The sequence below is a fragment of the Echinops telfairi genome, unplaced genomic scaffold, assembly GCF_000313985.2.
Source record: "Echinops telfairi isolate 266 unplaced genomic scaffold, ASM31398v2 ScPeMD7_7475;HRSCAF=8513, whole genome shotgun sequence".
Taxonomy (NCBI): Eukaryota; Metazoa; Chordata; class Mammalia; order Afrosoricida; family Tenrecidae; genus Echinops; species Echinops telfairi.
The window spans coordinates 11,923,843-11,947,768 of record NW_022111379.1 but is presented as its reverse complement, the minus strand read 5'-3'; the positions used below and the strand labels follow the sequence as shown (position 1 = coordinate 11,947,768).

Genomic DNA, 23,926 nt, shown 5'->3' with positions numbered 1-23,926 from the left:
CCTTCTCTGAGCCTCCGTTTCTCTGCCTATACAGAATAACGTGAGGCGGCTGGATTCGATCTGTCCAAGCCCTGCCAGGGTGAACACTCCACAAACCTGTGATTTGAGCTCCACATCCTACTTCCCACATCCCTTCAGCAAATACTCAGCAAATTACTGGGTTTGAGGGGATCTAGAAAGGGAAATTAATTAAGTTAGTTGGAAAAAAAAAAGAAAACAAAAAAAATCAACCCTCCAATTAAAAGAAACTTCCCAACTCTATTGGGACATGAGCAATGATGACGTCAGCAGTCCCGGGGGCTGCCTCCACCCCCTGCCTTCTTTGTTCGGAACTCTGATAGTGCAATGCTGAATGCCTGGCTGCTAACGGGAAGGTTGGCAGTCTGGACCCCCCGGCTGTTCTGCGGAAGAAAGGATCTGGTGATGAGCTTCTACAGAGATTACAGCTGAGGAAGCACCATGGGGGCAGTTCTACTCTGACTTGGGGATGGACCAACAGCAGCCCTCCTCGTGCAGCGTGCCTGGTACAGCGCCAGGTCACAGCTAGTGAAGCACGGCCCTGGTGCCTGTCTCTGGAGATGTCACCAGACAGGTAGGCTCCTGACATCTCACCTTTAACAAGTCTGCTCGTGAGTGTCCTGTAAGTGGACCTCTTTTAATATTGGGAGGAATCAAACTACAAATATATTAAGCTTCTAATGATGAGCTGCCTCTAGGGGGTTGGCAGCTCACGAAGCCCTGAGGCTGACAGAATCTGGAGAAGGGTCAGAGGCGCCTGGGACATGACAAAGTAGCTCAGTAAAATCAGGACCCAGGTCTGGTCCACCACGAAGGCAGAGCCGGTGTCGTCAGTGACGTTGGATCTTCAGTGTTGAAGGGCACAGTTCAATTGTCGTCTGTCATTCAGAGTTGAATACTGCCCAACTTTCTGTCCATGACAACTCTTGATCCCAACACCAACTTCACCCGGACCCAGGCCACAGCCGGCTACAGCCTAACAGCGGGCATCTGTGAGTGCACCCCTGAGAATGACAGCATCAGCGACTTCGCATGTAGTACATATTACTAGTGATAAGATACACAACAAACAAGGACACAGCAAAACAGATAGTTCTAAGCACGTTTCCTGGTCACTAGAATAGGAATGTGTTCTAAGTCAGGACCTGCATACTCAGTCACGAAGTTCCTCACCTCTCTGCACATCCAGCGGCTGTGCACACAACACACTAAAAACTTAGGTATAAAGTAGGAAGTTGGTAGATAAGCCACAGGATGTCCACAGAAGCACCATACTGCTTTCCATAGTAAACTGATCCTCAGAAAGAATGATTCTGATAAAATATGAAGTGTGCAATTCAGAACATAAATACATGCAATATGATCTAATATATACCCCCAAAAGCCAGAATTGCGCTAGGTGGAGCGGGGCTTACATAGAATGCATTTTTCACTCTGGGTGAGCATTGAGCAATTTGCTCCGAATTAGTGCACCCGGTGTTATTGCTTGGGGAAGGTTCTCTCTGGTCACAGTGAATATTTTGTAAAAGCACTTTTGCTCAAGCCTTGCTTTTTGGGGTGGCTGATTTAAGAGAACAGCATGCAGCTGTGAAATTTTGTTTCAGGTAAAATGCTGCGGAAACTGTTGTGATGTTGAACACTGCTTACAAGGACAGTGCTATGGGAAAAACTTAAGTGTATGAGTGCTTTTCTCATTGCAAAAAAGGTAAAATGTCGATTGATGACAAACCTTGTTTTGGACATCCATCAACTCCCAGCAGAAAATACTGACAAAATTCATGCATTTGTGCTCCAAGACTGACAAAGGGCCATTGAAGAGATGGGGAGGTTATCTGGGTTGTCTTGGAGCTTGGTTCAGTGAATTTTAATGGAAGATTTGGGAAAGAGAAGGGTCGTTGTGAAATTCGTGCCTTGGGTTCTGACTGACCAAGAAAAAGAGCTTCTTGTGGAAGCATGCTGTGCTTTCAAAGAACAGCTAAGAAGTGACCCAGACTTTCCACCCCAAGGTCATTACTGGTGACAAGACATGGTGCTATTCTTACGACCTCGAAAGCAAACATCAATCAAGCCAATAGAAGACAGCATCATCACCTTTCCCACAAAAAGCTCATCAAGTGAAATAAAAAATCAAGACAATGCTCATTTGTGTGGTTTTTTTTTTTATGTGAGGAGGATAGTGCATTTGAAGTTTGTTCCACCAGGTCAGACTGTTAATCAAGCTTTCTATTTAAAGGTTCTGAAAAGATTGCATAACAGTGTGCGACAAAAAAGGCTTAATTTGTGGCAGATGGGGGACTGTTTTTGCACTACGACAAAGCACCTGCTCACGTAGCCATCTCAGTGTGCCAGTTTTTGGAAAGAAACAGCATGCCTCACTTGCCCCACACACCTTACTCACCTGACTTCACTCTGTATAACTTCCTTTTGTTTCCACGAATGAAGAGGGACATGAAAGGACAGCGATTTGAAGAAGTAGAAAAGGTGAAGAAAAAAAATGAGGAAGGTGCTGTCAGTCATCCAAGCAGATCTGAGTGTGAAAAATGTTTCCAAGAATGGAATTGCAGATGTGACAAATGTATCAAGTGTAATAGAGAGTACTTTGAAAGTGATAAAGTTGTTTTGTGAAAAATTTAAATACATAACTTTGTGGGGGGGAGCGTGGATTCCATTTTTGGGGGTGGGGTATCCCCTCGTACAACAGCTCAATAAGAAAATAACAAGACCCAATTAAGAAATAGGAAAAAGGCATGAACAGACAGTTCACCAAAAATGAAGTACAAATGGCTAACAAACATATGAAAAAAATGTTCATAATCACTAGCCATCAGGAAGATGTAAATTAAACCACAATGAGATACCACTTTATAACTACAATGCTAGCCCCACAAACAAACAAACAAACAAACAAACAGAAAACAACAAATGCTGGAGAGGAGGTGGAGTAGTGGTTCTCAACCTTCCCAATGCTGCGACCCTTAGTACAGTTCCTCCTGTTGTGGTGACCCCATATGTGGGCGTATCTGTATGTGTGCAGACCTGCCTGGAGATGGATAGAGGAGTGGTGTCTCAGAAATATGGTCTTAGGTGACCCCTGTGAAAGGGTCATTTGACACCCCCCCCAAAGGGGTCGCGACCCACAGGCTGAGAACCACTGATGTGGACGTTTAGAACTCGTGTATACTGCTGGTAGACTTGTAAATACATGTGGAAAATGATATGGTGACACTTAAGGCAACTGGAAATCAAAATCCCATGTGATCCACCAACACTACTACTAGGCATACACCTAAAGAAGTAAGAGACACACGGTGAGTGGATGGGTGCGCTCCCATGCTCATAGCAGCACAGTTCACAGCAGCAAGAAGTCAGAAGCAGCCTAAGTACCCAACAGTGGGAGGGTGGATAATGACGGTACATACACACAATGGAATACTATGCTTCGCTAATAAAAGGTGATGGAAGCATGGAACACTGCATGACATGGAATGATATGAAAATTATTAGACTGAGTGAAGTAAGTTAATCACAAAAGGACAGGTATTGTATGAGTCCATTGCTATAAGAAGAAACACAAATTAGACATACCTTAGGAACCAATTCCTGAACAAAAGGAGAGAAGGCTACCTACCGGCCATGGACTGTGTATCACCTCCCTTTTGCACCCGTCACAAGCGCAGATGTGAAGACGGAGACCCCATATTGCCTGGTGTCACTCTTTCAAGGGGGTATTTGGGAGATGACCATTGACTTGAGGCTATACAGCATCGAAACAAGGCTGGTGCAAATCAACAGCAACCGCCCCCACGCCCACCCCCGACCCCTCCAGGAATGGAAGGAGAAGCTTTCTGCAAATTCATGCCAAGACCAGGAGAGGGGACCACCTGCATTGTGGAGGAGATGCTGATAGTTCTGCTGGTGAGTGTGGTGGGTGACTGGGGAGAACCAACCACGTAGCGGGAAGGGATGCTACACAACGAGGGGAGGGAGCCTAGGGGACGATGGGTGGGCCAGATTTTAGGTTTCTGGATGGACACTACGAATTCTTTTCTACCCAACCTTCGGTGAAAGAAGCCATGGACTAAGTGCCAGGAGGATCACAGAAGCTGACCTGGCAGGCAGCAGGGCACAACACCGGGGCTACACCAGAAGCACTTAACACAGAGGCCCCGCTGAGTGAACTGAACCCTGCCTCGAAGCTGCCTGCACCCTTGGGCTGAGGGTTAGGGTCCTTGGATGCGAGAGGAAGCAGAGAGTGGCTACCCTGGGAATGTGGATGTGGTGGTCATTGGACCTGGTTGGGAGGAACCCCTGGCTCGGTGGGTATCCAATGGGAAGGACCCAGGATCACTATACATGCAGTGCCTCAGTGCCCACCCTGCAGTGGTATGACAAGTTGTGCTCTGTTAAGTAGGGATCGGCACTTGGAAGAATTGATCCAGGAAGGCCCCCACTGACATCAGTCCCCATACTTATAGGCAACAGAGCCTAGTCGAATGGGCGATTGAACTGTGTAGGGCAAAAACTCCTAATTTGGGGCTCAAGGTGGAACAGTTCTGCATAGACTCCTCATACCGACAGTGTCTAATGTGCTGGCTCATAGGGAAAATTGATGTTTATAGTGCAGTTGATTCATACCCCAGGGGGGTGACTGACAATGCTGTACTTCTTTGTTTATACGGGTTTTTGCTTTCCTGCTTGTAGCTTGCTTCCCTGCTTTCTTTGTGTGTGTGTGTGTGTGTTCTGTTTGTCTGGTTGCTGGCTGGCTAATGGCTGCTATTGATGTAGTCAGTCTTATAGAGTTGTGATTTTGTCACATTACGACCGCCAAAGTAAACCTGAGACGTGCAAACCCCATGGACAAGCAGGTGGAGGCTGGGCTCCTACTTAAGTTAACTCTAGCCCCAATTCAAGAACACTTAGTTCTGATACTATGGCCCTGCTCAATACTCACCTTCATGAAATGATCACTGAAGATAAGGTGCTGCAGCAAATGTGAAGAAAGCAGATGGTGCCCGACTATCTGTCTGGGCCATCTAAGCCAGGAGTCAACTAAGTCCACATGGAAGAAGCCCACCAGCTTATGTGATCCAAAGACGGAAATTACAAAATTTGAATATGGCAAAGGGAAAAGTATCAGAGCTAAAATTATGAACATCCAATTTGTAGAAGGCTATCAAGGATGGTGAGAGCCCAAAACCCATCTGCAGAGTATCTGGTCAGACTGAGCCACTGTCAGATCTGCTCGAGGCATAGGCAAGAGTCTTGAACAGCCTTGCTAGCAGGCTGAGATCATTGTGGTCTTGACTGTGCTGGATCAAACTCAATAGTTGGCCAGATGACCTCCCTTTAGACCGAACTTGAATTTGTTCAGGGTGCAAGGATCTCGTACTTGCTCCATGACATAAATTTCTTCCCTGGCTTTTTTAATGTTGATGGGGATCTTTTCTTTGTTGCTCATTACTTGTATCTTTGTCTTTATATCAGTAGTATTTTACCCATACCACCTTATTTCAATTTTGTTTCTTATTGTTTCTGTTGGGTTTCACAGCTTGTGAGGCACAGGAGGAGTGGATGCATAGTGATAATAACTGATAGAAGGGTTGATGGGGGATGCAGGGGTGGGGGTGGATGATAGGGAGGGTGAGGGGATTTCAGGAATAAAAAATGAAGGCAGAGGGGGTAGGGAGCACTAGAACTGATTGTGATTACACAACTCATTTTAAAGGTGATTTAACCATGGGGTGGGGGAGTGTTCTACAATTGATGTAATGATTGTACAATTCTCCTGGATATATTGAATGATTGAACTATTGAATTGTATGGTATGTAAGTTATGTGCCAATAAAACGGTTGGAAAAAATAAAGACTAACAAGAAATCTGTGAAACACCTTGTCACATGGGTGGGCCTGGAGGACACTGTGCTGTGTGAAGTCCATCACAGAAGGGCAGATACTGTGAGATCACAAGTATAAAAGGCCCTTGAAAGGCTTATACAATGAAACAAATCCTCTTGGACGAGAGGGAAAGGGGAGAAAGCCACTAAGCAGAGAACAGACCCACGATCACTAGGGTGAAGGGAAGGGCGATGCACTAAGGCGGAGGCCAGCGCAACGTCACCAAGGAAGGCACAGGAAGACACTTGAAGGTGCACAAGGGTCCAAGACAACAACGGAGAATGCCATCACACCCACGACCGTCCTGCGATGGCAGTCCTCACAGGCAGTACTCCACGCGTGGAGACGTAGGGAGACATGCGAGCGGAACAGGTGTGGGAAGGCAAATGGCATGGCACCCTTGTGTATACACATATGGAAAAGGATATCTCCACTATGTATTTGTGCTTCAAGTAGACCCACAGGTACGGGGGTCAACTGATGAAAACGTCTTAGCCAGAACCAATCAATGAGTCACAGGGCTTGGGGTTTAGGACCACAGTCTCAGGGGGCATCTCGGTCAACTGGCATAACATAACCCACACAGACAGGGCTCTACCTCCAACTATGGGGGGCAGTGACTGGGATCACCAAAGCTTGTGAGCAGCCATCTAAGACGCAACTACTGGTCTCTCCACGCCTGGCGCAAAGAGTGACAAGAACCAAAGACCCAAGAAGCCATCGGTCCCCAGGGCCAATGGCTCACATGAGCCACAGCTTCCACAACCCGAGAACAGCAAAACCAGAGAGTGCCTGGCCGCCACGGCCATGTTCCCTGATACATTTCACCTACACAATACATGTTCACAGTAGCAGGTCCTGGACAGAGTGGGAGAAAATTGTAGACCAGAAATTCAAAACTGTTAAAAAAGACCAGACTTACTGCTCTAACAGAGACTGGTGGAGCCCCCAGGGTGATGGCCCTTAGACACCCTTCAAACCTGGAACTGAACTCACTCCCTGAAGATCACCTTTCAGCCCAACAACAGGCAGTCTCTAAAGTGAACAGCAAAAAAGGGGAGGAATGTACTCTTCAGAACATGCCATCTCAGGAAGCCAGGGGGCAGCATTTGCCCCAAACCACAGCTCCAGATGCAGGGAGGGGCAGGGAGGGGCAGAAAAGGGCCCATGGGAATGGGGGAGCCAGGGAGGAAGGGGAAGAGTGCTGTTCTGCTGAGGGGATTACAAGTAATGTCATGAAACAAAATGCGCATCAGCTGTTGAACAGAAAACCAATCTGTAAACTTTCACAATCAAATGTCCAAAAAGGATTTTAAAAAAGAGAACGAAGACTATTGTCTCTTTACACTCGCCTTTCTTTTTCAGAGATGACTTTTGGTGGGGAAGAGGGGGCAGAGAAAACAAACTTTTAAAATAAGATGCAGTTTAGGAAATCTAACAGGTTGAATGGAATGCATATGAAGACAAGAAACTCACAGGGGAAAGTTCCCTCAACTTTCCTTCCCTCCGCAGCGCCTAAGAACCACCTACCTTCTGCATCCGCCTGTCCACAGGCAGGTCAGAGCAGCACCCTTTGGAGGTGTTGGCAAGGTGGGCCGCTGCAGGATGCTCCTGGCCGGAAGGTGAGAAGGGCCTACCCTCTCGGCACCACGGTGTGTGAGAGGGGAACTTTCCCACGTATGACACTTACTCTGGTAAGGGGCCTGCATTGCTTGAACCCTGGAAATCTTTCTAAGCTGAAGTGCCTACTGATAAGCCTTCTGAACCCACACTTTGCTTATGTGCTCACTCAGAGTCAGTATGCGAGGGATCGGCGACCACCCGGGAGAGAAAACCCAGCGCTATGTCTCTTGGAACCCAGATGGCTGCTTTCTGAGTCCCTGGGTCTGTCTGACTGTGTTCTCTGCTTCCCCTCAGCAGGCAGGCAATCCCAGGTGTGTGTTGCTTTTCACCTGGTACTTGGCCCTGGCGCCACAGCTACACTCTGCCCTCCTGCTCTGGACGAGTTTGCTGCAGGCTGAAAAGCTTAGCAAGCATGCTTGCTAGACGTTGGTTTGCGATGAAAACTAGCAGGCTTTGGACGAAGCTTACGGGGATGTTCTGAGGATATTCTGAGGGCTATCTTCTCAGCTGTAATCCATGCGATTCAGGTTGCTAACCAGGAGGTGCTTAGGCCCCGAGTATGGTTTCAAAGCTAGAGAGAAAGAAGCTGCTTCGTTTTCTACACCGTCTGTGCCACAGATACGTGGGCTTTCCTAAAGGAGGGACACTCTATCTCCAAATGAGATCCTGCTCAAAAACCAAATAATTAAAACAGCAAAAGCAAAACTGCTCTGGGTGACTCCAGGGGGAAAGGCCTCCCCCTGACACCATCTGGCAGCCTCTCAGCACCCAGGCAGAAGCTTCTAGCTCAGAGGACCTCCCGTCTCACAAAGCATCAGACTCCAGTGTTACCTGCCAAGTGACCCAAGCTGGAGCAAAGTAAATAAATAAATAAAATAGATACCTCGGCTAAGTAGGAAGGGAATCGACGCTTCCTTTAAACAGAAAGCGATTTCACTAAAAGTATCTTATTTTTAATACAAGTATTTCCTTGCGTTCAAAGAGGAGGCGCTAGTTCTAATCTCGTGCTGATCAAATCTCTCTGGAGAGAAGCAGCCAGAGACAGCCCTGGAGCCTGCGGAGGGGCCTCGCGCAGGCCAGATGGGTTCCAGCAGGCGAGCCTGCCTTTTCTCACTCCACCTCACACTCTCAGCGATGGGGGGGGGCAGCCCGCGGAACTTTCTGGGGCCTCTTACCTGGTTATCTGGGTGGTTGACAGTGAAGTAGCCCACACAGACGATGACCTCATGGAGCAGGCTTTCGCAAGAGACTTGGCTGCAGTGGCCCAGCAGAGAGCTGGCGATGTGCCGGAACGCAAGTGACAAGCCCTCTGCGCCTACGATAGACTGACAGAGACAGGCCAATTAGGACCCTTGGTCAGGGAGGGCCCGGGTGGCAAGCCATCACCGAGCCTGGGCCCTGTGTGCCTTCTGTCACCGCCCTGGCAAAGCGGAAGACAGTCCTGGAGCACTGTGTTTCACGGGCCAGTTTGTGCTTTGCAGCCAGGCCGGGGCTGCTTGCTGGGATCTGGGATCATGGTCCCAGGTGTCTGCCCAACCTGCCTCCACCCCCTCACCACCACCGAGAAGGGACAAAAAAGGGAGCGCAGCAGATCAAATGCCCATACCACGAAAGTTAAGCCATTACCTGTGAGCCTAGCTAACTTTTTTTGAAGGAGAAGAAAAAAAACAGAGTTTTGGTACACAGGGATGAAATGAAAGCACCTATCTAAATGGCTACCTCTCTTTCGATGGAGAAGAAATATAAATAACAACTAGTTATTATCCAAGTAAGAGTGCTAGACACTCAAGGGTCCCGAGAGGGTAAAACAATCTCCCGGAGCCCCCAGAGCCCATGGGACCCCCTTAGTGGCCAGGCTTCTGGGATCCTGTCTCCATCCATCCAGACAGGCAGGCAAGGGGCTGCCGGGCGGAGGGCGACTCCCGAGGAGAGTCTGAGTCTGTCTGCGCAGCCCGAAGCTTCTATTTAATAAACATGTCAAGCAGACAGAGCGACAGGAGGGCAAAGGGGAGAGGCGAAGCCCACAGAGCACACTCGCAGCCCCGCACTGGAATGAAGCGCGGTGGCCGGCCTGTGGGAAAAGGCAGCCTTTTCAACTCATCGTTGGATTTCAGGTCCTGGCGGGCTTGAACCAGGCCAGATCCCCGGCAGCTTGGACGTTTCAACGGGTCCACCTCCATGACCGGGGGCTGAGTCTGTGGTGAGCATTGCTGAAGCAGAATGCAAGCAAAAGCTAAGCGGTTCATTCTGAGGCACAAGCCTCAAGACAAAGGTACACACACACACACACACACACACACACACAAAGACTGAATTTTTTTTTGTTTTCAGCCCCAAAGAGACTTCCAGAGGGTCTTGCTCCTTTAAATCAGCAGTGACACCTTCTCAGCTCAGCCTTTATTTAATTAGCTGCGTCCAGCCTGCTGTGACCCAGTGCCCTCTGTTTAACCTTCACTGATAAGAGCAGGGCAAGGGGCATGTAAGTTTGAATATAAAAATTAAACCAATTTTTCAAGGAAACTATATTTCCTTTTTAGCCAGAATTAATTGCCAAGTCAGTGCATTGATTTGTTTCTTGTGACCACCTTCAATTGTAAAAACTGTCAAAGTGGAGGCAATCTACAATCTCCCTGACCCCCAGGCCATCTGTGTGAGCATGAATCCAGGGAGAGCAGACTTCTGCTGAAGGGGGGTGGGGTGGGAGATAGGTTGACAGCAGCCTTATTAGCATACAATGAGATGGAACCAGCTAAGAAAATAATCCTAGTGGATAACCTTTTGTCCCGACTGCTACTGTCAGCGGGCTTCTCCCACCAGGAGGAGCACACAGGCTTGTGACGCCAAAGAAGGGTGGAGGATGCTGGAAAGGCTCGGTCAGATGGGCTGGGGACAGTTTTCATCTCCAGAAGCTGAGTCAACAAACACTCCTGAGTGTTTCCGTTGTTGCCCGTCCAGGGTCTCTAGGTCATCTCATTTCATCCTCAGCCAGTTTGGGAAGGCAGGCGATTGTAACCTCTGCTTTACAGACGGGGACACTGAGTCTGAAGGGTTCAAGTGACTTGTCTAAGGTCGTCACATCACGTGAAGTGGCGACCAGGCCCGTTTGCCTCGAGACCCAGGACTCGGGTAGAGAGGTGCGGCTGCGCACTTTGTTTACATCGCCGGGTCTGACTCTTCAGGAGATTCAGTCACTTCGTTCACTTCAGGTTTCTTCGTCAGTTCCTTTGAGCCTCCCATGCAGTTGACAATTTCCCTCCAGATTTCTCTGAGCTCAGACCCAGGCCCAGATGGATACGTTCTTTCTGAGAGGGGCACCTAAAATCTCTCCTGCCTCTGCAAACCGAGCCCCTCACATCGCCCTTTGGACATGCAAGCGGTCTGGAGGAACTGGAAAAGCGAGTGGCTCGGGCATGTTGTCCTTCTTGTAAGGGGCCGTCAAGTCCGTTCCAACGCACAGCAGCTGTCTGTAGAACGGAGCCAAACCTGCCCGGTGCTGTGCCGGCCGCATGCGCGGTACGTCTGAGCACATCGCTGCAGCCACTGTGTCAACCCATCTCCTTGGGTTCTTCCTCTTTCTCGCTGCCCTTCTACTTGACCAAGCATGGCCAGCCTGATGACCTGTCCAAAGTATGTTGAGACGAAGTCTGGCTGCACTCCTTCCAAAACAGACATGCTTGGTCTTTTGGCGGTCCACGGTATTTCAGTCTTCTTCACCAGCACCAGAACTCAAATGCATCAGTTTTTCTTCGGTCTTTCTTATTCAATGCCCAACTCTTTTTTGGGGGTTGGATTTTTAATAAACTTTTTTACTGAGAATTGGATGCAGATTTACAGAGCAAATCAGTGTTCTACTTTACCGTTCAAACATGTTTTAAAAAAATCATTTTATTTGGGGCTCTTACAGCTCCAAGGCCCCACTTTGACCTGCATATGAGGCCATCGAAGATACCAGGGTTTGGGTCAGGAGCACCTTAGTCCTCAGAGTGACATTCTTGCTTTTCAACACTTTAAAGAGCTCTTGTGCAGCAGGTTTACACAATGCAATGGGTTGTTGGTCTCTGGCCATATCGTTCCATAGAAACAGTACTTTGCTACCAAGCTCACCCAATGCTGTTATTTGATGCAAACACCTGAGTATTTAATTTACACAGGCCTTGCATACGTGCGCAGATGTCTACCTACAATATGTAGAGGTCTCCATCCATGATGTCGGTGAGGCCAGGAGATGTGCCACTTAGGTTTGCTGAACAGAGTGTGATGATTCAATGCAGGAGGCCACCAATCTCTGACAGTCCTCCCATTAAACATGGGCCTGAAGTCTCGTCCCTTTGAATCTGGGAAGGGTTGTGACTGGTTGACCCAGGAGATAGATATGTGGTAGATATGAGAGTATGTGACTTGTGGGTTTAGGTCATAAAAAGACATGCAGTTTCTGCCTAATTTTCTCAAAACACTTGCTTTCTGGAAGCTTCTATTCAGAACTCGGCTATCATGATTCTCTGAGAAGTCCAACGCACATGGAGAAGCCGTGTGTAGCTGCCTTAACAGTCTCAGATGAGCTGGCCTTATGAGCTCAGGCATCAAACAAGAGTGTCAAGAAGCCTCCAGATAATGCCAGCTCCCAGCTGTTAGCCAGCCCCGCTTCTACCCCTGCAACCCTCTTAGTCCCTCAGTTGAAGCCCTCTTTTTGTGAAGTAGACAAGCCATTGCCCCTGCGATGAGCTCTGGCTAGATTCTGGACCCACAGAATCACTGCTCATAATCAGATGACTGTTAGGCTGACATCTCTGTACGGGTGTTTGGGTATCGTGACTTAACGCATCAAGATAACTGGAACAATAGCTCTCAGTCAATTATTGGAGGTTCTGACACTGACACTGTGGAGGTTTGGGTCCTGCAGATTTGAACGAAGAGTCAGAGATGATCCTGAGTTAGATTTGGGCCCCGCAGGCAGGCAGCCGGTCAGATGCCATGTCAGAGGAACAGGAGAAGAGGCAGGTGGGCTCCTGGAGGCGCTCTGGCCCCGCTCCAGTTAAGGGGCACAGAGCGCCTGGAGACCATGGCTGAGTCGAAGATGAGAAACGGGGGCGGCAAGCAGGAGAAGCTGAACAGAGACATAAAAGAAGAGCAGGAGAGGACAGGAAGAAAGAGCCAAGAAGTACGGAGTGGTCTGTGGGCAGAGGAGAGAGAAACAAGGCACTGGGGACCGAGCAGGGTGTGTTCATTTGAAGCCCCTGAGTCACCTGGGATGCGGTTTCTGGCAAAAGCTCCTCCGGGAGGGGACACAGTGAAGGCTGCGTTTGGCAAGGATATGCAGAGGAGAAATCTTGGCGTTCGGTGTGGCTTGGCCATGAAGGGCTCAAGAATACGAGCTTCTGATTTTTTCTAACGCTATTAGCCATTTTGTGTAAAGGCCATGAGGGAGCAGGGCTGCTTGGGGGCTCCGTGACACTCCGAGTGACTGGCGGGATGGCGACGATGCAGATGTGTCCTCATGCTGTGGAACAATACCCGGCAGCAGCATCAACCCTGGCCACAGAGCTACAGAATGAGAAGCCGGAGGGAGTCTTTAGCTAGTTGCTTTTTCACAATCTCCAGTGACAGAGGAAACCATCCTACGTGGACATAGTTGACAGGTATGACTGCTGGGCTCCACATTCTGGGGACAGAAAATGGAGGCTCCCCTCTGATTTCCAGACCTGTTCTAGACTAACTGTCACGGGCTTGGGGCTTCATGAAACACAGATGTGCGTTCAAACCACAGGCAAGGGCCATTAGCGTTTCATGGAAGAGGCATCTTTTGCTGTGGATGTTGCTGGAAACTCTTAGGGCTCTAGAAGTTGGGGAGTTACCGTCCCTGGCTGTTTCCACTGTGCTGGAAACCGGGAGAAGCATGAACTCCGAGACAGGGATTTCTGTTCTTGTGAGAAATAAACTAACTTGACCAAGTTCAAAGACGGTAGAGCCAGTGCTACAGCTTATTCACGGATTTCCTTCTGTGGCCAGCATGACAGGAAGCCATCAATGGGAGAGCGGCACATGTGTCACCAGCTACAAAACAAGCGTTTCTTCCATCTGGGAATGGGCACCGACCACCATTTTCATACATTCGTATCTCTCAGAACTTTTCCCTGTGAGCACAGCAATTCATCTAAATTATGGGCTCATCATCTGCCAAGTCTGCTCCTTTTTAAAATGAAATCACTTGACAGTTAATAAACGGAAAGAGAAAGTGTCCTCCTTGGGGCATGCTCTGTTCCAGAGGTTCAGTGTTTTTGAAAATTAAATTTCTTTCATGAAAAAAACCAACTTTTTTCTCGGCTCAAAGTCGGGTGTTATAACAAAAAGAAAAATTCTCTCTTGAGCTATAAAAACTTAATTTATAGGGGTTTACACTTCTAATCACACATGCACTTTACACTCAACACAAGTCACTTAAATCTTCCAGTGAAAGCCGTATCAATCAAAACAATTTATCCAATTTTGGTTTTGTTTACATAAGAAACCATTACTTGCCCTAATATTTAAAAGTTGATGGGATGATAATGCCTTTATCTAAAGACTCTGAGACAGGAGATTTATAAATATCCTGAAATGAATACAGTCCTTGAGGTCAGACAATCACGGGTACCAGTTCTGGCTCAGTCAATGTGTAGCCTTGTGTAAATTACTTATCTTCCAATTTATCCATCCATTAAATGGGTACAACAATATTTTGTAGGATAGTTAGGAGAACAAATGGGAAATACAGTGCCAAGGAGAAAGCAGAAGTATAAGAAATAGTAGATATTATCATTCTATCTGTACTAGTAAACTTAAAAACTGCATGACTATAGACTATCCCACAGGGCTCTATCCAAGAGAAGAATCTCACATCACTGCTACTTTATAATATTAACTGGTGGTTGGTTAACCCCAGGACAAAGCAAGGCTCGGTACCTGAAAAGCAGGCAGATCCAGAGGGGCAAAGCTGTTGAAGAAACGTAAACTCTGAAGGGCCACTTGAACTGTGTTCTGGGCATAGCTCTCCTTCGGACTGGCTGCGCTGGGGTCCGAGATGGTGCCGTGAAAGAGGACACAGTAGAGCATGTGCAGAACTCCGGCCAGGTCTGTCGCCTGAAGAGCAGCTGTCAGCCCCGTGGGATCCTGGCGATTATTGTCGAATATGCTGTATGACCTGACAAAGAGACATTCAGCTCTTTCAGAGAAATCTACTTAAAGGATGTTAACATTTTTATAGGTCAAATGGAACAAGGCAAGCAGACCGTTAAAAGCAAACCATCTGAGTTGTGTATTAAGGTAATAAGAAACCTCAAAGAAGAGATGCAGCCCTTCCCCCATGAGTGCACCGTGGCTTGTCCTTCCTTCCCTCTGGGAGACCAGGCTGCTGCTGCAGAGCAACTGAGCAGCTGCAGCCAGCGCGGAGGCCGTGGTCTCCTTCCTTGCCCTCTGCAGCCCAAGTAGCCTGCCATGGGTTCAAGTGAGTCTTTCCAACATGGGTGTCAACTTGGTTGGGCCACGATACTCAGAGGTTTGGCAGTTATGTAATGATGCAATCACCCTGCCCCGATGATGTGCTCTGAGGTGATCAGCCAATCAGTTGGAAGAGGATCAGGATGCAATGCAACATCTTATTTAGGTCACAACCCTGATCTGATTAAGGGGAATTTTCCTGGGGTGTGGCCTATGTTTCCTTTTATTTTATAAGAGACAAAAGGTGAGAGAAGTGAATGGGGTGGGGGCAGGGGGAGCTATTACCAACAAGAAAGCAGAGCCAGGAGCAAAGGATAGTCATTGGACCCAGTGTCCCTATGCTGAGAACCTCTTAGACTCGGGGGAAGATGATGCTAAGACACATGGTGATCTCCAAAGAATGTTGGTTCCACAGGTGCTAAAAGGAGACAAGGACCTTCCCCCAGAAGAGAAGGGCAGCCTTTCCCTAGAACTATGCCTGGAATGTAGACTTCCAGCCCCCTAAACTGTGAGAGGATACATTTTTGTTTGTTAAAATCATCTACAGTGAACCCTCGTTTATCGCGGTTAATCGGTTCTAGACCCTACCGTGATAAATGAAATTCCGCGAAGTAGGATTCCTTATATCCAAAAGTTTTACCTTTTCCTGGATGGTGAGCATCTTCCTCTGGCGCTTATTTTTATTGTCAGAAGGCTTAGAAGAAGCAGCTCGTTTAGGGGCTATCATAGGGCTTAGATAAAATTTCTTAAAAATCGCAAACATTACAGTACACTGTACAAAAGCAAAAATGCATCTGATACATAGCTCCGATACGTAGCGATGCAGACAGAAGCGTGTACAGTATGAGCCAATCTGTGGCAGTAATGACAGAGCATGCGCTGTTAGGCAAAAACCGCAATAGAGTGAAGCCGCGGAAGTCGAAGCGCGAAGTGGCGAGGGTTCACTGTACATGTATTTCTGTTAAGACACAACCCAACTTTGTCTAGTTTCTAGGTCTGGACAGAATGGACAGGGTCCACGAGAGCTCTTTGAACTCACAGACTAAAATGACCACAGCTTTCTCTCTGGAGACACAAAGGGAACCTTCTCATAGGAGGCAGCTGGCAGTAGGGAGACCCTTAACTGTTTTGAAGGAGGGCTTTGAAGTGGTACTCTCCACTTCAGTCATGGCCCACCTAGGGAAAATGGAACTGAGACAAATTGGTAAAAGGTAGGCGGTCCAGAATAATAACCATAATAAGAAATATTACAGGTTGACCAATCGCTACAACACCTAATCTCACGCTTAGAAAATAACGGCAGTATGTGCACTGCAGAAGAAGTCAATCTCTTGCCTGGCAGAGTCAGAAACAGTGGTGACTGGCTCAAAGATGGTGCAGCGTAGTATCTCTTCACACTCCTGGCAATAACCCAGGCTCCTGGCAGGGCTCCCTCACTAGGCTCCTTCTGAGTTTCCCATTCAAGAGCTTCAACCTGTACTTTTCCCACTCCGGCTACTGTCCTGGTAGATCCACATTTTACAACCCTGGGTCTACTGTGACTTCACTGCATGGGTCATAACGGAACTGATTAGAACTGGTTGTTGGAAGCTCTGTTTGAAAGGCACAGTTCCATCATCAAAGAGTATTGTTAGGGCAGACTCTGTGTGTGTGTGCAGACTGTATGTGTGTGTGTGTGTGCAGAATCCCAGTAATAAGCAAGTGCTGTATTTGCTTTACACAAATCATCCTGGCGTCCGCTTAGCCACTGTGCCAGGCAACGCTATGAATGAGCAGAAAGAGGCAAATGTCAGTGGCAAGCTAATTCCTAAAATCTACAGGAATGTTAGTAACAAGTTGCTAAATCTACCTCACCTTTGAACTTGGGTTCACCTTGAAATTGGCATCCTGTAGCCAAGAGCAGGCAGTTGTAATAGACATTGATTACTCTTGCGGCCAAGTGTTCATTCATCCTTTTTTGCCCAGATTTTCCTCTCCAAGAAGCCACCCCTTCCTCACTCAGAGTCAGCGTGCCTCTGGTGGGGCCACCTCACTTCCCCTGGTTCAAGGGTGATGCGTGCCACCCAGACTGAAGATAAGCTGCACAGCCGATTTCTCTGGCTGCTCAGCATGGTCCAAGGGTGGCCCATGCTGCAGGCCGAGCGAGTGAGATGGACGGATGCTTTTGCTGAGATGCTTGGAAAGAAGCCCTTCTTTCTCCCTTGAGAAGATGCACAGTCTGGAGCTGCAGTAGCCACTGCCCCAGCACCGCAGAAACGGGTCCAAGTGGGCCAGTCGCCTGATCTCGTGGGACACACACCTTCTTGTCATTTGATAAATACTTGGAAAGATAAAGTATTACAAAGAATTTTAAATGCTAAAGTTGTATTCCTGAATCTCTGCATTAGACTAGGCTAACGACCAGTATAAAAACAACCCAAGCAGCAAGTGGGAGGTCAGCACTATAAATCACGTAGCAGTAAAACTGTTGTCACCAGCAAGGATGTCACTCATCCCCTCAGGTTCTGAACGCCCACTAGGAATTAGCTTCAGGGAGAAATGTCTTCTGGCTTGTCATTGGTTCTAAAAGGCAGTCAGTGTTAAACAAACACAGGGTCCTTTGTGGAATCTATATAATAAACTCAGACACATTAATCTCCACTCAAGTCTCTCGGCAGGGCCTAAGCGCTAACTCTGAGGGCTACAAAGGAAGAAAGGAAGGGCCAAGTGACATCGGCTAGCAGAAGTTTGTGCGAAGGTTCAGATGTGGCCATAATCAAATCACAATGATTTCTTAAGCCTCTGCTTGTACTGCATCCCAGGAGACAAACATTGAGACTCTGGAGATACAAGACTATATTACACTTCCCATCTTCTTCGCTTAACATTGTCCAACGGATCCCGAGATTGCACTCAGGCAGAGGCATTGCGAGAAGAGAGGGTCTATTTCTGGTTGAGCTGGTTGTCCCAGTCCTTGGACAAAGTACTACCATCACGCAATCAAAAAATCTTAGGTGGTACCCCTGTCTTTGCCACGACCACATCTGCCTGGCTCTCTCCAGGCCTCAGTTGCCTGATGCGAACAGTGGGAAGATTAAGCCCTTCACGACCAGTCATGATGAAAATGAATGAGAGGAGATGGATGGGTGCACTCACTGCTATTACCGCATCTAAAGAATGCAACAAATAAAATTAAAAAATGTATATCCTAAAAATAAACGAATAAAACTTAACAGAGTAAGTTCCCCCTCTGCACTTCTTATCATCATTTTGAGGGAAACACCCCCCACCCCCACTGCCCCAACCTACATTCCTACACCTTTTACAACAGTCTTCTGATGAGACAAAAATGTTGACTGAGAAAGATAAACTGGCATTCAAAATCTCAGATATAGACATGGTTGAAAACCAGTCTCTTGCTGCATTTTGGAAAAGACGGTTCATGTCGAAATGTGACCACGGACGGTGTCCGGGGAGGCGGGAGCTTGGCCCACCGCCTCTGGCTTCCCCGGGACTAATGGGGACCTCAGCGAATGTTTACTTTTGATTTAGTCTGAAATATAGATAATTTGTCCATGAACAGGCCGCTGGCTCCTGTTGGTCTTAACTGTCAGTTATAATCACTTTAAACCTAAATGTTTATAATAAAGATGTAAAAGGCCTTATTCATATCGGGCATGGGATATAAGGTTTTCTTTAAAAAAAAAGGGGCGGGGGGAGATGTAAAAAAATCAGATGTGAAATTTTGTAAACTGGACTTGGAGATCTCAATTTGACCGGATTTTAAAGTGCTTTTGCTTGGTCTCTAGAATGAGAGAGCTTAGCGGTTTGCTCATGTCTGTTCATTACACGCTACATTCAATTAGGAAAAGCTTCCCTGGGACCACCATGATTCCTGCACAGTGGCTGGCTTCAAGCAGAGCACTGCTGGCAAACCTCTCCTCTCCCCTGAAAACAAGTGATTTGTACAGATATGAATCAAGTACCATTCTTCTCATTTATTATTTTTAAAACCCAATTCTGTACTCGGCTTGGCTGCTGTTTATGTGCTGTTGAATCAATTCCTGACTCCGTGACTCTGTGACGGAGCAAAACTGCCGAGCTGGGTTTTCATGGCTGCGCTGGACAGGCGCGGGTCACCGGGCCTTTCTGCACAGAGTTGCTGAGTAGGTTTACACAGTCAGCCTTTCTGTTAACAGCCGAGCTATCACTCCACAGTGGCACCGCCAGATCCTCTGCACCAGGCGTTTGTTGCTGAGACAAAGCAGCTGTGATGACCCCGGACACTACCCCCCCTGCTCCATTTGCTCCTGCCTGGTCATCTCCCCAGCCTGCAGGTTTCTGGCTTGATAACATCACTCTGGCCACCTTCCGTGCTGGTGATTGTCTAGCATACTCTCAGGGCCTCTTGGACTGTGGCTTTGTACCCATTTCCATAAGGTCACTATGGGTTGAAATCAACTTGATGGAAGTGAGTTTTCACAGATTTCGTTCTAAAACCTCAGGCACCTTGTGAGATGGTCCCATCTAAGCCCCTGAGCCCGGATCATGCACTCACAGGTCTCCACAGTGTTGAGAGAGGGTGGGAGCACGTGGGCTCTCCCAATCATGGAAGAGAGCTTCACTGTTCAAGAAGAGTTACCTCTCACGGTGAGTCTGGCTCTGGGCTCTTGCCTCCTGATGTATTCTGGGCAAGCCGACCTGCACCTAGTCATACCATTCAACCAGGCTTTGCAGTGAGGGCAATGGAGCATGGCGCTCCGTCATGTACTCTCCATTCAAAAAGCCAGAGTACGTGTGCTGCAAGAACTCTGAGCATCTCTGCTCTGAGAGTCAGCAAAGACCAGAACTAATTCAGGGGTTCTCAACCTTCCTAAAATCGAGACCCTTTCATACAGTTCATCATGTTGTGGTGACCCCCAACCATAACATTATTTTTGTTGCTACTTCATCACTGTCATTTTGCTACTGTTATGAATCGGGCGACCCCTGTGAAAGGTTCGTTCGACCCCCAAAGGGGTCTTGACCCACAGGTTGAGAACCGCTGGTCTAACTGATGAATGTGAGTGTATTGGCTGTTGTCAAATGTTGTCAAACCACAAGCTAGTATCTTACAGAGATCAACATTCTCACGGGGCTAAAACCAAGGTGTCTGCTGAGCTGTTTTCCTTCTAGAAGCTCCGGCGAGAATCTATTTCCTTGCCTTTTTCAGCTTCTGGAAGTTTCTTGGCTCACAGGTCCTTCCTCTGCAAAGCCAGCAGTATAGCATACTCAATTCTCAGACTCTTGTCTCTCACTCTTACTTTATAAGGATGTTGTGATCACATTGGACCACTTAACTAATCCAAGATACTATGCCAATCTCAGGAGCTTTAACAGACTAGCATATGCTAAATCTCTATTGCCATGGAAGGTAGCATATTCATAGGTTCTGGGGTCAGGATATCTTTGGTAAGGGTCATTACTTGGCCTACGACCGTGGGCCCATTCATCCATTTGGTCAACAAATACTACTTGAGAGACTATAAAGTTTTAGTGTAGGAAGAAGGATAGATAAACATATAGATATATGTTGCCCATGTTATAGAATCCTTGAGAGTGCAATGGTTAAAGTGCTTGGTTACTCATCCAAGTCTGTGGCTTGAGCCGACCAATGGGAGAAAGCTCCACGGGAGAAAGATGTGCCAGTCTAACCTGTAAAAAAGCCCACAGCCTTGGCAACCCCATGGGGCAGCTTGATGCTGCCCTACATAGCCGCTCTGAGAGGCCGTGGGTTTGGGCTTGGCGTGATATTGTGACGTGCGAAGGCGTCCTAGGAGAGCAGGGGATGTGGCTGGGACACAAAACACGGGTGGGAGGGCATACTTGAAATGTTACTGCATGGAGGGTAGTTAGGGAAAGTCCTTGAAAGGTGTCAGGTAAGCAGAATTCTACCGGAAGTGAAGAAGCAAGCCACTTGAGGATCGGTGGGAAGGTTCTTTTGGGCAGAGGAGCAGCAAGTACTCCGCTAAGTGTCAGGCACATGCAAGACACATTCGAGCAGCAGCGAGATGGTCAGCGGGCAATGGACAATGGTGAGGGCTATGCAAGGTCACTGATGTAACAGGGTTTACTGAAGAGGCAAGATGAAAAACGTTGGACTGGCAAATGCCATATTATCTGTATTTTTACCAATAAAAGATACAGCTACTGGCTGGAGCAGGGTGTTAGAAGAACAGCCACAGAAGGGATCACAGAGGATCAGGAGAAGCTTGGGAAGGGCTGTGTAGACCCTTGAAAGATTGAAGCGAATGAGACGAGAAACCATGGGCAGTTCTGAGCAGATGCGTGAGGCATCTGACTTAGGCTTTAAAATGATTACTGTGTCTACCAGGTGACAGAAAATCTTTCTAAGAGCCCTGGCAGCAGGGGAGAGACCAATTAGGAGGCTGTCTTAGTCATCCACGTGAGAGATGACGGTGTGCTGGAGTCTGAGAATATTAAAAATGGGAAACCAACAGGCCTTCCTGAGGGACTGGATGTGAGTATGAGAGAAAGATAAATAGGAAATGGTTCTACTGCTAAGCCTGAGATGTTTATTAGACATCTAAGTGGGTATAATAAATCAAACAGAGGATAAAATGAGATTCCCAGGAGTAAGAGTTTTTGTCTCTTTTGTCCTTTGTGGTTCCTGGCCAGTGCACGTCATATGCTACCACCACCCTGCATGCTGGGGCTGCCTTGCAAAGAATGACTAGGGAGACCTAGTTTACTTCCCCAAACTGCACATATGAGTTCACAATCAGTCATGGGGAAGGCACAAGACCAGGGCTGCCAGGAGCCAGAGACCAACTTGATCATCGTTAACAATAAAAGATGCCATGGCTTAGAGCAGTGTTTGACACAGAGCCACTCAATAAACATCTGTAGAATAGCTTAATAGTTAAAATATGTAAGCCCGAGTTCAGAGGAGTGGTCTGGGCGTCATCCACACATGGATGGTAGTGAAAGTCAGGAGCTTGTGTAGTGAGTGAGTGAGTATAGGTAGTGGTCTGAGGATTGGACCATGAAGCACTCCAATATTTAGAAATTGGGGAGGTGAGAGGAAGAAAAAAGGAAACAAATGGAAATATGGCATCCGGTGGGTAGGTGGAAAACCAGGTCAGCATGATGACCTTCAAGGAAGAGAACATTGGTTCAGGAAGGACTTAATTTTAAAAAGGCTTAAAAAATAAGCATGAAGGAATCACACCAATGTCATGGAACAATTTGCGCATGAAGTAATGATTGTATGACTAATCTGCTATGAAAACTTTTACCTAAAGCATAATAAAATGTTGAAAAACAACCAACCAAGCAACCAACCAAAAAGAAAGCCCCAAACCCCAAGCACACAAGTAATATGAAGGTAATACATCTTTACACTACCCGTCTACTAATACTTTCCAGTTTCCATGTGATAAAGTGAAATATCCGTTAAAAAACCAAGAAGACAAAAAGGGGAATAAGATGTACAGAAGTGGCTGATCTTATTCTTAGACTATAAAATCTAATTACACATGCATGGGATGGGAGGGACTCCAACTCACTGCTGTCAGTCAAATCTGACTCCTGGTGACCCTGCAGGGCAGAGAGCTGTCCTTGTGGGCGCCCGAGACTGTAACTCTTCACAGGAATTGAAAGCCTCATTTTCTCATGCGAAGTGGCTGGTTTGGAACTGCCAACCTTCCAGTCATCAGCCCAACGTATAACCTACTGTGTCCAGACCATGGTATCAGGACGTCGTGTTTGGTAGAGTAAACGGGCAGTGAAAAGGAGGAAGGCCCTGCACAAGATGGAGTCACACAGTGGCTGCAACCAGGGCTCAGACACAGGAACACTGTGAGGAAGGTGCAGTGGTGTTTCATTCTGTCGCTGAGCTGGAACTGGCTCAAGGGCACCTAACACAACAGCCTAACAGGTGACAGGGCAGGAGGAGGGTGAGTGGCAAGAACCTTGGATTTTGCTTGGCAAACATAAGTGGAAAAGAGACTTCAAATTAGCTGCTTAGCCATTCAAATGAGGACTGTGTTGCTTACATGCCGATGAGTTAACAGGAGTACAACACACATAGCAACAGAGGTCCAGTCCGGGCCTGCTCCACTGTACTGTCTGGCTACTCTGGAAGTACTGGGCCCAGCACCGGCTGCTGCACTCCATTCAAGACGGGGTGCATCCGAATGTGGCCTGGGAGGTAAGCTGCGAGGTGGAAGCTTCTGGAAACAGGGTCATCTGAGGAGCACTGGAAGGACGGAGAGCACAGGGCTAGCCTCACACTGCAGATGTGTTCTACTCGGTATCATGGCCTCAGAGGGGTGAAGGTACCAGGAAGCAGCCGGGAGAGAAACTCAGGGACACTTCTCTACCCATTAGAACATCCAAAATGGACATGGCTGCTCCCTGCTGGAAGAGCACTGGGGATCAGCCCTGCTGAGGGGTGGAGGGCACTCAAACCCAGCTGGCCATGGGTCTGGGGGTCACAAAATGCTGTCTAATATGGGGACGTTATAGCAGATGTGAGCCTACTTTTTACACGATCTGCTCCTGGCTCTGGATGGTAGTGAGATCCCCTCTCCTGCTTCTCCTGGGGCTCATTTTTTTAAATCGTTTTATTAGGGGCTCATACAACTCTTATCACAATCCATACATATATCAATTGTGTAAAGCACATTTGTACATTCGTTGCCCACATCATTCTCAAAACATTTGCTCTCCACCTAAGCCCCCGGCATTAGGTCCTCATTTTTCCCCTCCCTCCCCGCTCGCCCCTCCGTCATGAGCCCCTGATAATTTGTAAATGATTATTTTGTCATATCTTGCCCTGACCGACGTCTCCCTTCACCCACTTTTCTATTGTCCGTCCCCCAAGGAGGAGGTCACATGTAGATCCTTGTAATCGGTTCCCCCTTTCTAACCCACC

At 47.7% G+C, this 23,926-nt stretch overlaps 1 protein-coding gene across 1 annotated transcript in view; it reads right to left on the bottom strand.

Moving 5' to 3' along the window:
* Positions 1-23,926, bottom strand: part of SCAPER (S-phase cyclin A associated protein in the ER) — a 346,349-nt gene that overhangs the window by 33,104 nt on the left and 289,319 nt on the right. The window contains exons 23-24 of the mRNA XM_030889085.2: positions 14,476-14,713; positions 8,712-8,861 (exon numbers count right to left, since the gene is read on the bottom strand). Of these exons, the coding sequence (XP_030744945.1) occupies positions 8,712-8,861; positions 14,476-14,713 (388 nt within the window). The remainder of the gene's footprint in view (positions 1-8,711; positions 8,862-14,475; positions 14,714-23,926) is intronic.